General features: G+C 44.3%; 1 protein-coding gene across 4 annotated transcripts in view; it reads right to left on the bottom strand.

The window, feature by feature from the left end:
- The window catches only part of LOC114477553 (uncharacterized), a 41,479-nt gene extending 27,804 nt beyond the window's left edge, over positions 1-13,675 (bottom strand). For 2 of the 4 annotated variants that reach the window (XM_028469915.1, XM_028469914.1), the window contains exons 1-5: positions 13,478-13,675; positions 11,894-12,044; positions 2,335-2,406; positions 2,179-2,255; positions 1,576-1,676 (exon numbers count right to left, since the gene is read on the bottom strand). In XM_028469915.1, coding sequence (XP_028325716.1) covers positions 1,576-1,676; positions 2,179-2,255; positions 2,335-2,406; positions 11,894-12,044; positions 13,478-13,537 — 461 coding nt within the window. In that variant the 5' untranslated portion in view covers positions 13,538-13,675. Of the gene's footprint in view, positions 1-1,575; positions 1,677-2,178; positions 2,256-2,334; positions 2,407-4,339; positions 4,563-4,748; positions 4,880-11,893; positions 12,045-13,477 lie in introns of those variants that run through there. The other 2 variants (XM_028469916.1, XM_028469917.1) reach the window with 2 other exon arrangements.
- Between the last annotated feature and the right edge of the window lie 603 nt (positions 13,676-14,278).

The following is a 14,278-nucleotide window of genomic DNA, read 5'->3' as shown; positions in this document are numbered from 1 at the left end:
AACCCCAGCCCATCAGCATTGCATCTGTCAAGCATGCAACATAACACGCACAATGTGGATGAATATGTAAATGTGGGTGGATCAGCTGTAGGGGCGCAAAATATTGGGGGGAAAATATTGTAAATAAATTAATGCAGTACGTGCAAACCTGGAGCTGTTTGCGGTGCCTTTTTTTGCTGATAAATTTTGTGTCTCACAGCATAACGCACAGATATGCTACTGCAGAGAAGACTGCCAGAAAATGCAGGTGAAACGAAAAAAACAGATGTTTTAATGCTCAATTAACATTTTTGGTACCAAAAATAATTTCTAAAAACTTTAGGCCGTTAGCTGGAGTGCTAACGCCCAGGACTCGACAGCCATGGTGTGGTGTCGAGAACAGTGGTAAGCACCATTTCCAATCTGGTGTGACCGAAAGAAAAAGTGCATCCAAAAGAAACTAGAAGCGCCCGGCAACAGAAGCTATATAAGATCTGTCTGTGGACAGTTAAGCTAGCTAGTTTGAACGCGAGATGTGCTCTGAGTGACAAGAGATGCTGCCGTGCGCCTCCACTGCGTAATGAGATAGTAACTTGTTTTTTTAAATGTATTTTTGATCAGTTTTTTTATTTCCAATTACTTGACATTTCAGGTGACCTAATTTGATTTCCAGGCGACCTCACATGGGGTCACCACCCCAAGGTTGAAAAACACTTATAGTACTTTTTTACCATTAGAAAGTGAAACTTGCAGAAAAAGGGAGAAAAAAAGAAAGTGAAACTTACAATATATATGTGCCTTGATTGCACATGAACTGTATGTTTTCCTTCTTTACAGGGGCGGGGCAAACAATGGTGGTTCAGGATGAAACCTGCTTTCAAAACGTCATCGGCCTCCATTCTCAGCCAATAGCAGAATTTGACTGTAATATCCAGGTTTTAACAAATAGAGGGCAGTCACTCTCACATTTTCAGCAGAAAAACAGTTTGGTTTTGGGATTTAATAACTCTTTAAGTTAATTAGATTAGAGTTCATAAATTGTCCATAATTAACCCAGTGACAGACTGAGGATTAAGGTTTGCATTTTTAAAATCAAAGTGTTTTTAATGTTTTTATTGTTGATGCAGCTTTATTCATGTGAATCACATTGAATTGCCATGTGTGTGAAATGCACTATACAAATCAATTAGCCTCGCCTTGCAAAATGTGGCCAATAGCACATCAGATGACACTTCTGTGAGCCAATACAGCAGTTACAGAAGAGCTAAGTAGAAAACCAACAATATCCTATTACATAGCTTTGACTTCTCAGTTTACAAAATAATTGTATTGTTGTTAACGAGACCCTGGCCCAACTTTTAATCAGTGCTCCTTCTGTACCAGCGAGGCCTCGTGTTCTGAGAACTAGGAGAGCATTAGTGAAACTTAACTCCAGATGAAGTAGATTTCCACGATCAATATCAACTCCTGATTTATTTTCAGCTCCCACTCCAGTGCACATTTCTGACAAGCTCGCAAATATTGAACATGGTACATTTAGTGTTTAGGTACATAAATGACTAAAGTGTGCGTTACCACATCAAGCAGTAGACTTACCTGCCAGTTGTTGACATCCCCCAAACTTTTTCTGTTCCCGTGCTTTCGTTCTGCATCTGTCGCTTGCTGAAGCCGAGTCCCATCCTGTCATAAGTGCAAACCTTGAGAGGTGTGACAAACACAGAGGACATTTAAAGGGATATTCACATTTTTCAGGTAATTCCATGCATTACAAGTTCATAATACAATTCTAAATTTGCATCACAGATGAGTAGTGCAGAAAATATGCAGATACAGGTGTAAATATTGTGTTGTTGTTGCTGCTGGTTATGCAATCTAGTTGTTTCAATGCATCAAGGCTTTTCTGCAACGCGCCTCTGACCTCAATTGGCTCACATTTCAGACAAACAGCATGGGGCAGGCTGTCAGCCTCCACTTTCTGCTGTGCTGAGTCTGTGCTGAGCAGAGAAGAAGTGACAGAGCTACAGCAGGATTCGTCCCTGCGTGACCCCAACAGAGAACATGACTGATTTCAAGCTAAAGGTCATAACAGTCACACTCAGCCGGTCACAGGGTCTATACTTCATTTTAAGTGATAATATTGGCAATAATACGAACATATATAGTCATATAATTGCATTGTGAAATGATGTGTCCCTCTACCTTTGTAAGTGTGGAAACCTTGTCTTGCACGTGAAACCAGATGTCTGAGGACATTCCTGTTGGTGCATCCAGTATAACTGCAGAAAGCCACATTTTATATTCAAGTTTACCAATAAGTTGAACACAAAAGGAATTCAGACTACAATTTATACCAACCAACTGGTTTTCCTTGTCCTTTACATAGAAGATGCATCTTTTGACCCAATCCGACATCAACAATCTCACCATCTGAACAGAAAAATGGGGAAATTTCAGATTCAATGATTGTTTTTCATAAGGAATGCAAAACTTTCTTAGTATCCATGCATCAGTGTATGTTTAGGCCAATGGATTTTCTGTTCAGAAAAAAAACATTAAGAAACAAGAAAATTTGTGGTTATTTGATTTTCATTTTAAAATTCAATAAGATTGAAATTCATTTTTCTTTATCAGGGTCAAGAAGGGGTAAAAAAATTGTTTTTAAACTTTTAAACCGGATATTTTCATTTCTAAAAAGAAGAAAATTAAATGTTAGATGACAGAAAAGTTGCTGTTTTCAAAGTAAAAGTGCGTAGGAATACAGTGCTGTTTCTGGGAAGAGTGTCTGGTGTGATTTTTAACATGGCAAAACAAGGCAGAAATCTTTGCATGCATATCACACCTAAGTGGGGGTGGAAGAGGTTTTTCTGCGATCATGTCGTCTTCCCTGAGACCCTCATTTATTGTTTTGAAAAACAACGTTGGCTACTATTGATCCATGCTCATCAACTTCAGTTACAAAGCAGCACCAAAATGATTGCTCTCTCCTACACACCATCCTCAATATGAAAAAAAAATGGCGTTTTTGTTGTTTCTGTCTATTAATGTTTCATTTTTTGTTTTGTTTTTAGAAACAGAAAATTAAAAAAAAAAAAAAAAACAACTGGTTTTGTTTATTTCCTCTTGATCCTTATAAAGTAAACGCCTTGAATTTCAATTTAACCTTTTGAATTTTTAAGATAAAATATAATAATCTCATTTGTTTGTTTTTTAATATCCTTTTCTGAACAGAAAATTCAATAACCAAAATATACACTGATCTCCTGAGGGGTATTCCATAAAGCGGGTTATGTTCAGTGAGTATGTTCAGGCTCAAATGAGGGAAACTCTGAGTATCCCATTCCAAAAAGCAAGGTATGTTCTTCTCTGAGTATGTTACCCGGGCAACATTGTCCGTGAACTAAACCTGGTCGCTGACAGGTTTTATCAAAGAAACCCTGGGTTTCTACCTGGCCCCGCCCACCTGAACACCGTTTCTTAACACTTTAATAAACTTTAACACTTTTCTCTGAAACACATTAGTAACATCACACACCACAGACGTGTTCACATCATTACTAATGTTGTGTTGCTTTACGTCTTTTTTTTTTTTTTTGTGATAACGGTAATTTTCTTTATAACATTGTAGATGTAGATCATTAAGTGAAAGACACTGAGAGGTTGATCTGCATTAAAACATCTACTGACGTCTGTAGTAAAGTTCTCTGGATAAAAACCTGTGGATAATATAAAGGAGGAGATGATCATTTAAATAAATCAACTTTTAAGGCTCGATTGTTGTTTTATATTGTTATACAGTTAAGTCTGTAGATAATACATCTTTGAAGGTATGATGGCGCAGTGAAGTGTGACTCTTGAAAGCGATGGGTCGTGGGTTCGCATCCCGCTTCAGTGTTTTTTTAGGACGTTGAGATGACTCTGGTGACAATATTACATTAAGAATCAATATAAATGATGTGATATGAAGCAGCAGCCACTGTCTATATATCCAGTGTAACAGGAGGGCTCTCTATGTAGCCATCCTATGCTGCTGCCACGTCTCCTCAGACACACTTTATTCATATTATTCACCGCTCGTCACGTCACTGAAGCAATAAAGTGATGAAGTGACCAAAAAGTGTGACTAATTATGGGTGATTTAAGTCACTATAGTCACTGAAGACTGAACGCACCTTCAGAACAGGCTCATATTCATCAAACAACGGCTTATTTCACCCATCAGGGTGAATAAATCACTATCTTCCGTTTGGTTTTCATGGCAGTTTGAGTATTCTTTGATCCATTGATGATGGCTTTTTATCGCGCGCATGCATGTAAGTAACCCAAGGTTTACATACCCAGGGTTGATTAACCCACTTCATACCAGCTTTAATGGAATCCGATACCCAGTATTGGAGATTGTTGCTTCTCCTGTGTGTGTGACAAAGATTGCTGGAACACCTCATCCACCCAGTTGCTCCGGTTAGAGAGAGAAACGAGGATACAGAGTTCAGTCTTAGCCTTTTATATGCCACAGTATGGAAACAGTACTGAATTATCCAGCAGTACACTGATGTACAAGATTAATGATGATTCGTGATGGTATTCTGTAAATAATAAGACAGAAAAACAGATATAAATGAAAAACGGGCCGACCGGAAGTGACACGGCCGATTAGCTTAGCATTAGCGCTGGTAACAGAAACATACATTAAACAACTAAACGGTGCGCTATCCGTGAGATTCACAACACTAAACAACTGCTTAAACATGCTTACAGTGAACCAAACTTACTTCTTTCATGAACGCATCACATTTAAAGCAGACGACACATCGGCCGGCCGAACCCTCGCGGGGTGTAGTGGGAAATACTGTAAACCACACATTCAGTGGTCAGGACCCCTTCGCGGCCTGAACACAACGGTGAAAACAATAGCTGCCCGCTTAGGTGCCTGAACATAAAAACACCGTAATCCCAAACAAAACATAGGAAATTTATAACAGCCGCCCCCAGAATAGCATGGCTATTATGTAAGAACACCTAAATTTCCTAAACTGCTACAGAAGTCCCCGAGCCAGTACAGTCATCCAGAATAGCTGGAAGCTGGACCAGACGTGCAACTGGTCGCAGGTAAGTCTTAGCCCCAACCTGGGCCTCGGCAGAACGGATACATCCATCGGTACCTGCATTCAGCTTCACTACTCTCCCGACAGGCCAGCAAGCTCGCGGTAGCTGAGGATCAACCACCATCACCACAGTGTCCTGGGCAATATTGTCTGCAGGTTGGTGCCACTTCTGGCGTACTTGGAGAGTCGGAAGGTAGCTACGAAGAAACCTCGCCCAGAAGTGATCCACCATCACTTGGCAGTGGCGCCAACGCCTCCTTGTGAGTGTGTCCGCGGCATAGGTGGTAGAGAGGCATCTCGCCGCCCCATCAGCAACATACTTGGCGTCACGGGATCTAGGTCTGCCACATCTGAAGAAACATATCCCAATGGTTTTGCATTAAGGATGCCTTCCACTTCGATCAGGAACGTCAGTAGGACCTCCTCCTGGAGGGGCTGTGTGCCGATGACCACTTGCAACGCCTGCTTGACAGACCGTATCTCCCGCTCCCATGCGCCACCAAAATGAGGTGAGGCTGGTGGATTGAACTTGAACTTTATCCGGTGCTTTGCAAGATTTTCTTGGAGTCGTGGCTCCATGGCTTCAAAGGCTTCACTCAGCTCTCTCTCTGCACCCCGGAAGTTTGTCCCTTGATCGGAGAGAATCTCTGCAGGTGTTCCCCGACGAGCGATAAACCTCCTGAGGGCTAAGAGGAAGGAGTCTGCATCGAGGCTTGCCAGTAGATCGAGATGGACACAACGTGTCGTGAGGCACTTGAAGATGACTCCCCAACGTTTCTCGCTGCGCCGTCCAACCTTAACGATGTACGGCCCAAAACAATCCACCCCAGTAGAGAAGAATGGAGGTTTAAGGACACGCAGGCGAGCAGGAGGTTGGGTCGGCCATCTTCGGCACGACTGGCTTCCCTCTCCACTTCCTACATTCAGTGCAAAATCTCTGATGGTGCTTGATGGCCTGCCTCCCCCGCAGGATCCAGTACTGACGTCTGATCTCGGCGAAGACCCTGTCAGACCCTGGATGGAGTAGGCGTTCGTCGAAATCCCGGATGAGAAGCTTTGTCACTGCATGATGAGGATCAAGGACGACTGGATGGATTTCAGCAGAGCAGGAGTCGTCCATCTGTCGGAAGCGTCCACCCACACGGATGAGGCCTGTTGTATGATCCATCTCAGGTGAAAGCATACTGAGCTTACTGCTTGGTGATACTGGTTTTGCTGCCCTGAGACACTTCATCTCTTCCGGAAAGCAGTCCGCTTGGCTGGCCTGGAGCAGAAGGGTCTCAGCATCCCAAGGTTCAGGCTGCTGTGAGGAGGGATCCATTACTGCCTCTTGAGTGGCTTTGACCACATCGGTCCAACTGCTGAATTTTGTGACGTCTGGTAGTTGAAGTTTTGGGTTTGTGTGTGTCAGTCCACAGAAGATATTGTGCTTTAGCTCGGAACCGTCTTCTAATCCTGTAGAGGAAGGAAGCGATGGCCAGCTGTCAGGGGAATCGCGCAGAAACTTGGGTCCTTGAATCCATCTATTTGATGTCGCCAGCTCAGCCAAAGTCTTGCCGCGTGTGAGATCGTCGGCCGGGTTGTTTGCCGTATCAACGTACCGCCAGGTGTGCATAGCCGTCAGCTCTTGAATCTCAGAGACCCTTGTACCCACAAAGACTTTGAACCTGCATGACTCGGATGTCATCCAGGTCAAAACAGTAGTTGAATCTGTCCATAGAAAGGTCTGGGTTATGGTAAGGGTGAGCTCTTGATGGATGAGGGCGGACAGCTGGGCTCCGGTCAAGGCTGCACAGAGCTCTAGGCGTGGCATTGACTGTTGACGTTTCGGGGCCACCCTGGACCTTGCCATCACAAATGAGACGTGAACTGCTTCATCAACCTTTGTAGTGAGATAAGCAACCGAGCCATATGCCTGTTCGGATGCATCGCAGAAGACGTGTAGAGTGTATTCTTTGGTCTCAGTGGCAAACTCTGGTGGTGCATAGGTTCGTGGTAAGGTGATGTTTGCAAGCTCAGGAAGTTCCCGTTCCCAGCTAGACCAGGCCTCAACTATATCGGGTGGAAGGTTTGGGTCATCCCAGCCTCTCCTTTTTGCCCACAGTCTCTGAATGAGGACTTTGGCCCTCGTCGTGTATGGTATAATGACTCCAAGTGGATCATACTGACGGGCGAGGACTTTGTATATGTGCCGCATAGTGAGGGTCTCGTTTTCCATGGTCTTGGACCGGTAGCCAAGTTGATCATTTGGACAGTGCCACCGCAACCCTAGAGCTGGCTCCTGAGGGTCAGTCTGCTTCTCGGCTAGCCAAAGTTCTGCGCTTTCTGATCTGGCTGTGGATGGTAGATGAGAGACGACAGTCGGAACATTGCTTGCCCACTGCCTGATTTCGAACCCCCCTGAGGCCAGACACCGCCTCAATTTATCAACAAGGAGTTTAGCTGCTTCGGGAGAGGGTAAGCTCTGCAGACAGTTGTCTACGTAGAAGGACTTCTCCAGAGACTGCATGATGTCCTCGTTTCCTTCTACTTGGTCCTTGACATGTTTCTGAAGCGCGAATGTCGCACAGCAGGGACTACTTGTTGTGCCAAATGGCAAGACCTGCCATTGGTAGACCTCCGGCTCTTTTTCTTGTTGCAAGTTCCTCCAGATGAACCTCATCAGAGGCTGCTCTTCTGGAAGAAGACGAACCTGGTGGAACATCGCACGAATGTCTCCACTGACTGCCACTGCATACTGCCGAAATCGTAGGAGGACGCCTATGAGCGATGGTCCGAGGGTTGGACCCGGGAGGAGCTGGTCATTGAGTGAGAGACCTTTGTAGGTGAAGGAACAGTCAAACACCAAACGATCCTTTCCGTTGTGATGGATAAGGTGATGGGGAATGAACCATGACTCTTTGGAACTGTACACCTCCTCTGCTGAAAGTTTAATGACGCATCCTCCATTGATCAGCTTCTTAATCTCGGCTTCATGCACTTTAGCCCTAGCTGGGTGCTTCATCAGTCGTCGTTCGGTGCTACGGAGCATGGGAATGACTGCGTCCACAGTGGCCTTTAGTGGTGGGGCATCCTTAATACGTAGCAGAGGTGTAGCATATCGGAAAATGTCACCAACCTTTACTCTTTGAGTTTTTTTCTCTAGGGTGTTCACGGCCTCATGATCCAGACGGGACCGCACTGCTAACCGCTCACTCCGAAATGGTAGAACATCAAGCTGCCATAGACGTTCGACATGTCGATAAAGTTCATCTGCCACTGGCTTGAGAGTGGTGAAGTAACATGAGGAGGTTTGAGACCCAAGACCATCGGGACCCTGAAGAACCCAACCGAGAGCTGTGTGAACTGCCGCAGGCCCACCTCTGGGGCCAAACCTGACGGGCTCTCTGGAGGTGATCAGGTGGGTGCAGTCTGACCCCAGTAGCAGTAGTGGCTGTGCTCTGCTGAAGCCCTGCAGTTGGATGTCTCTCAGGTGTCGATAGCGTCTCTGAAGTGTAGAAATGGGATAAGTCTGCTCCGACAGAGCGAGCCGGTTAGAAGTGAAGGCACCCTTAATCAGATGTTGTTCTGTGGGCCGGGTCAGGGGGGCCACATGAAAGTCCACCGAAGACCCCGTGAGGCAGGTTACGTCCTGGCGTATTGTCCGGAGGGCTAGTGACTCAGTCTCACCTTTAAGTCCCAAGTGTTTGACAGCTCCCGGCAATATAATAGTGCGTTCGGCTCCATCGTCCAAGATTGCATAGGTCTGGATCGACTTACTCCCATTGCTGATGATGATTGGTGCTACCTTGAGATACACCTTCCCACCTTTGACGGAGTTGGAGAATGAAGTGCGATCCTTTGGTGTAATGAGGTAGACGTGGGGACTTTGATTGGCGATGGCGTGAAGTACTCTGAGGTGAATCTCTTGGCACTGGCTGCATGCTTTCTTTAAGGTGCAGGCATCTTGTTTATGGTTAGTTCGACCACAGTGGCGACATCGCTTGCCATCAATGATCCACCTTTCGATCTCCTCTGGCGAGCGCTGGACGATGTCTGGACACTGTGAGAGGTAATGCTCGGTACTCTTGCAGTATAGACACATCCTCTTCCACTTCTGCTGCTTAGTCCCTGGTCGGCTGTCCTCTGTAGACTGGCGGTGGTCAGGTTTAGGCTTATCTGAACCATGATAGACTGCAATGGGCTGGTTGCGAGACCTGAAGGGGGTCGTTGGCTTATCTGCTCTAGTTGGTTGCACTCCATCAGTTCGATATCGCTGCGCCATCTTCGCCGACAGCCGTTGAGCTTCAGCCTTTACTTTGAGCCAATCCGCAAGGTCCCGTAGATCGTATGGGTTGAGACGATTGGTGTTTAACCGGCCTTGGACTTGTAGGTGCTCCACGAACCCATCTCTCAAATGTTTAGGGAGCTTACTTAGAAGCCGATCGACGTGCCCAGTCGACATCACCTCCATCCCATTGGCCCCCTCTAGCGATGTCAGCATCCCGACGAGCAGGTCAACACGAAGGGCGAAGCTTTGGAAGGTTTTAGAGTCTCCAGATTTGACGTCAGGGGAATTTAATATTGCTGCAATCTCACTTTGGGCGAGTTGATGTGGCTGTCCGTATTGGCGTTGAAGGGCCTGCATAGCAGCAGTGTAGGGCTGTGCATAGTGCCTGCAGGCCTGAGCTATTAACTTAGCCTCGTCCAGCACCAAGTGTTCCATGAGCACCCGATATTTGTAGTGCTCAGAGAGTTCAGTGTGCGGATTAAGTAGATACTCCAATGCCATCTTGAGATCAGCAAACTCTCTCTCGCTATCGTGTACCAGTTTAGGGAGTTCAGGTACTGGAACTGGCTGCCTTGGATGCTGTGGAGATAATGTATACTGAGGCTGAACAGTATACTGCTCCTGTAAGACTTGTGCAGGCTGATGAATTGCTGGAGCAGGCGGCTGAGACATCAACTGATAGACTGGCTGAGTCTGTAGAGGTGGCTGAGGCTGATGCAGTAACTGTGGTGGGTAGCTCAGTTGATACACTGGTGGATGATGGGCTGGTTGTGCAGAAGTGATGGACAGGGGCTGATGCACAGCCACAGCTGGTGATTGGTGGGTAGCATACTGAGCCGCTTGAGGTAGGTAAGTTGGTGGCAGCACGGCTGGAGGAGGCTGTGTTGTCGATGGCAGCACGGCTGGAGGAGGCTGATATGTTGGATATGTGAGTGTCGCTGGTACAGGCTGGTATTGAATCTGTATGACTGCAGGTATATTGCTGTGTGCAGTACTCACACATGATGTTGGAGGCTGGTTTGGCGAGTAGATTAGCTGGTACACAGGTGCTGCGGACATGGGTGGACTCGCGTGGCTGACGACCGATGTTGCTTGGAGACTCGTCTGTGGAGGGCTCGTGCTTGTTGTTGTGAGGAGCAGAGGCCTTGGAAATCCAGATGGCATTGCTGATGTTAATGTTGCTGGAAGAGACTGCGTTAGCATGTAGCTCTCCCCCCTTCTGCTTGGTGCATAAGTCAGAGTTGCCTGTGACTGGAATGTTGTTTGTAGCGGTGATGCTACGGGCAAATTACCTTGGCTCTGAATCGGGGATCTAAGCTCGGGATAAGCTAGGCCATAAGGTGTCGGAGGGCCACTGCCGTCGATGCTGAAGATGCTCTCTGTTAGGTTCTGACTTTGGCAGCTCTGTTGAGACGGCGTTGGAGACTGGGGGCCTACACAGACAGTTAGCAGACCAGGCTGGAGATTAGCATTAGATGTTGTGTCCCATTGTCTTACCCCATCGACTGCCCCGACCACAGGAGGACAGGAGTTACGCCCGAGCGCAGTGTGGAGCTGGTCATCTTTCACAGGAGACTCTGTCTGCTGGTGGGGTGACTGCAGCGGTTGTGCGCTGGCGCTGTAGCTGACGTTGTGGCTCGAGGCAGTATAAGGCATTAGGGCTGGTGGTAAGCTGAACTGGTAGCCTTGTAGGTGTGTTGAAATCTGTCGTAATCTTCCTCCTCCAAGATGTCCATTTCCAGATGCTGCTGTTCTCTGTGTATCCATAGCGCTGTAGTGGGTGAAGTATCCGGCTCGAAGGACCAATATTGGAGATTGTTGCTTCTCCTGTGTGTGTGACAAAGATTGCTGGAACACCTCATCCACCCAGTTGCTCCGGTTAGAGAGAGAAACGAGGATACAGAGTTCAGTCTTAGCCTTTTATATGCCACAGTATGGAAACAGTACTGAATTATCCAGCAGTACACTGATGTACAAGATTAATGATGATTCGTGATGGTATTCTGTAAATAATAAGACAGAAAAACAGATATAAATGAAAAACGGGCCGACCGGAAGTGACACGGCCGATTAGCTTAGCATTAGCGCTGGTAACAGAAACATACATTAAACAACTAAACGGTGCGCTATCCGTGAGATTCACAACACTAAACAACTGCTTAAACATGCTTACAGTGAACCAAACTTACTTCTTTCATGAACGCATCACATTTAAAGCAGACGACACATCGGCCGGCCGAACCCTCGCGGGGTGTAGTGGGAAATACTGTAAACCACACATTCAGTGGTCAGGACCCCTTCGCGGCCTGAACACAACGGTGAAAACAATAGCTGCCCGCTTAGGTGCCTGAACATAAAAACACCGTAATCCCAAACAAAACATAGGAAATTTATAACACCCAGAGTTTCCCATCGCGGGGTATGTTGACCCAGAGTTTATGGATAGACTCAGAGTTTGTTCACCCGCCTTTATGGAATACCCCTCAGGCAACAGACAGTAGTGTTTAAGACTTAAAAAGAAAATGAAAGTCGAGACATTGACCCTTAGGCATGAGCATCCGTCCTTCACCCTGTAGGGATGCATAGTTGAGGAATGGCGGGATGATGATGAGTAACAGTAAACACTTCCCAGTGTTCAATAGCAGCGAGCTATAAGACACTCTGCTTTTATTTTCAGCAGGACGCTCCTGTTCCTGAAATGTGTACAAAAAGATTTCAGCTTGTATAGTGTTAATGAATTCAATATTTATTATTAATCCTCATTATCAGGCTTCCCTATAGACCCCTTAATGGCGCACGTCACGAGTGACATCACAACTCTAGCTGGGGGTAAAAACTGGAAATGCCGCTGGCTAAAGACTGTGGAGGCTAGTAATGTTACAGCTTTAGAATGTCATCTTGTTGTGTGTTTGGGTGCCAGAATAGGAGGAATAATGTTAGTGGATGTAAATTAAAGTTTTAAAGGATTCCAGCAGACACTCGCACTCAGAAAAAACTAAGACAATTGTGGTTTTGCCTCCAGGCTGAGCCCCGCCCAACAAAATACGTCACAATGTTTACAAACAATCCAGACACGGATCTCAGACAATCCTGACTATAGTTCCGGTTTTAGATGGAAAGGAAATGTCCTTAAGTATAGCACTTAGACCACCCTGCTATTCTAACACGATGTTAACACAGGCACATTACGCTTATGTAGAAAATTTCCAGCAGTGACGGAACTGCGCATGCACACAGCAAGTGCCGGAACAATAGTCAGATTTGTCTGAGGTCCGGGTCTGGAATTAGACACTGAACAATCAAAGGGTCTATCAATAGTATGTGTCACATCACAGCTTCTTTTTGAGATTCTGAAATATACATATAAAAGTAGGGTGACATCTAAAGCCTGCAGGACTGTTGTCCTCCAGGACCTATAGCTTTATTATCCCGGGTGCAGGAAATAACTAAAATATTCAATATAATCTTCAGGAAAATGACACATGCATTACTTCATCTATGTTTACTGTAGTTTGACATAATTTGTGTATAATAGTTTTTATTTTCAGAGCTAAAAAATATCTATCACAAATTCTGATTGCTCGGTTTAGTTGGGAGCTGGTTTGAAGTAACATATTAAGTTGTTTCAGACAGCTGTCATGTTTTACATTATTTATAATAATAAACTGAAGCTGAAGCTTATTTTTGTCATTTTTTTCTTCCAGAAATCCCTCCCTTTGTTGCATTTCTGTAATGCTTTTGATTCTATGTGTCTAAATTTCCCAAATGTTATGCATTTATGACGTTTTTTTTTTTTTTTTTTTTAATAACAGCATGTGTGGCTGTGGTACTTTTGTGTGTAGATGTAAATCTCTGGCATGTTTAATTGATGTTTTACTTTAAATCACCTTGGTTAATAAGCTGAAAAACAGACAGACAGACATAAAAACTGTTTAATTTAGCCTCATTCATTACAAAGCCCTGCTAAACTACAAAACCACTGTAATAAAAACGGTGCTAGATCTGATAGAGCTGAGAGATGATGTAGCTTTCTGTTATTCTGCATTTATTGAAACTGGTAAAGACGTCAGACACATGCCATGTTGTGATGACTATGCTAATGCCAGCTAACAGAACTCTGCAGTACCTTAGTGTCAGCGTCGGTGGCTTCATTGCTCGAAGGCTGAGGCTCAGGTCGTCTACGCATTATTAGAAAGCAGTATATAAAGACAGCAGCATCGAATACTCGTTAAAACACAAACAGGAAACTTAATGAATGAATTTTACATTCACTGTTTTCCCTTTTTCACGGAAGGATGGAAACTGACGAGGGACAAAATAGGCGTAAACGCGTTGCAATAACGTTAGACTGTATTCTTGTTTCACTAATACTGATAACAAAAACAAGAGAAGAAGAAGAAGAAGAAGAAGAATTGTTAATAATATGAATATAAATATGGTAGTATTGTTTATATTATCAATAATATTTTCATTACAGTATTATTGCAACTACTACTATTACATTATTATTATTATCAGAAGTTGTTATTGTAGCAGTAGTAATACTACTACTACTAATAATAATAATAGTAATAATAATAATAATAATAATAATAATAATAATAATAGGAGAATGTTATTTATTAGTGTTGTTGTTGTGGTGGTTTTGAATGGAATGAGACAGAGTCAAGTTGTAGGGTTTACTGGTCAGATGCGGACACAGGGTTTATTTGGTTAAATAAACCCTGGGTTTTTGAGACAGACCAGATTATTATTATTATTTTTATTATTAGTATTATTATTATTATTATTACATAATAATGGAAGACAATTATTAATGTTACATTATTATAATTATTAAAATTATAAATATAATGATTATTATAATATAATTATGACTACCGGTATTACTATTATTTCATTATTATTATCATAAGTTGTAATAGTA

The sequence above is a fragment of the Gouania willdenowi genome, chromosome 16, assembly GCF_900634775.1.
Source record: "Gouania willdenowi chromosome 16, fGouWil2.1, whole genome shotgun sequence".
Classification (NCBI taxonomy): domain Eukaryota; kingdom Metazoa; phylum Chordata; class Actinopteri; order Blenniiformes; family Gobiesocidae; genus Gouania; species Gouania willdenowi.
Note: the sequence above shows the minus strand (reverse complement) of the source record. Positions and strands in the feature narration are given on the sequence as shown.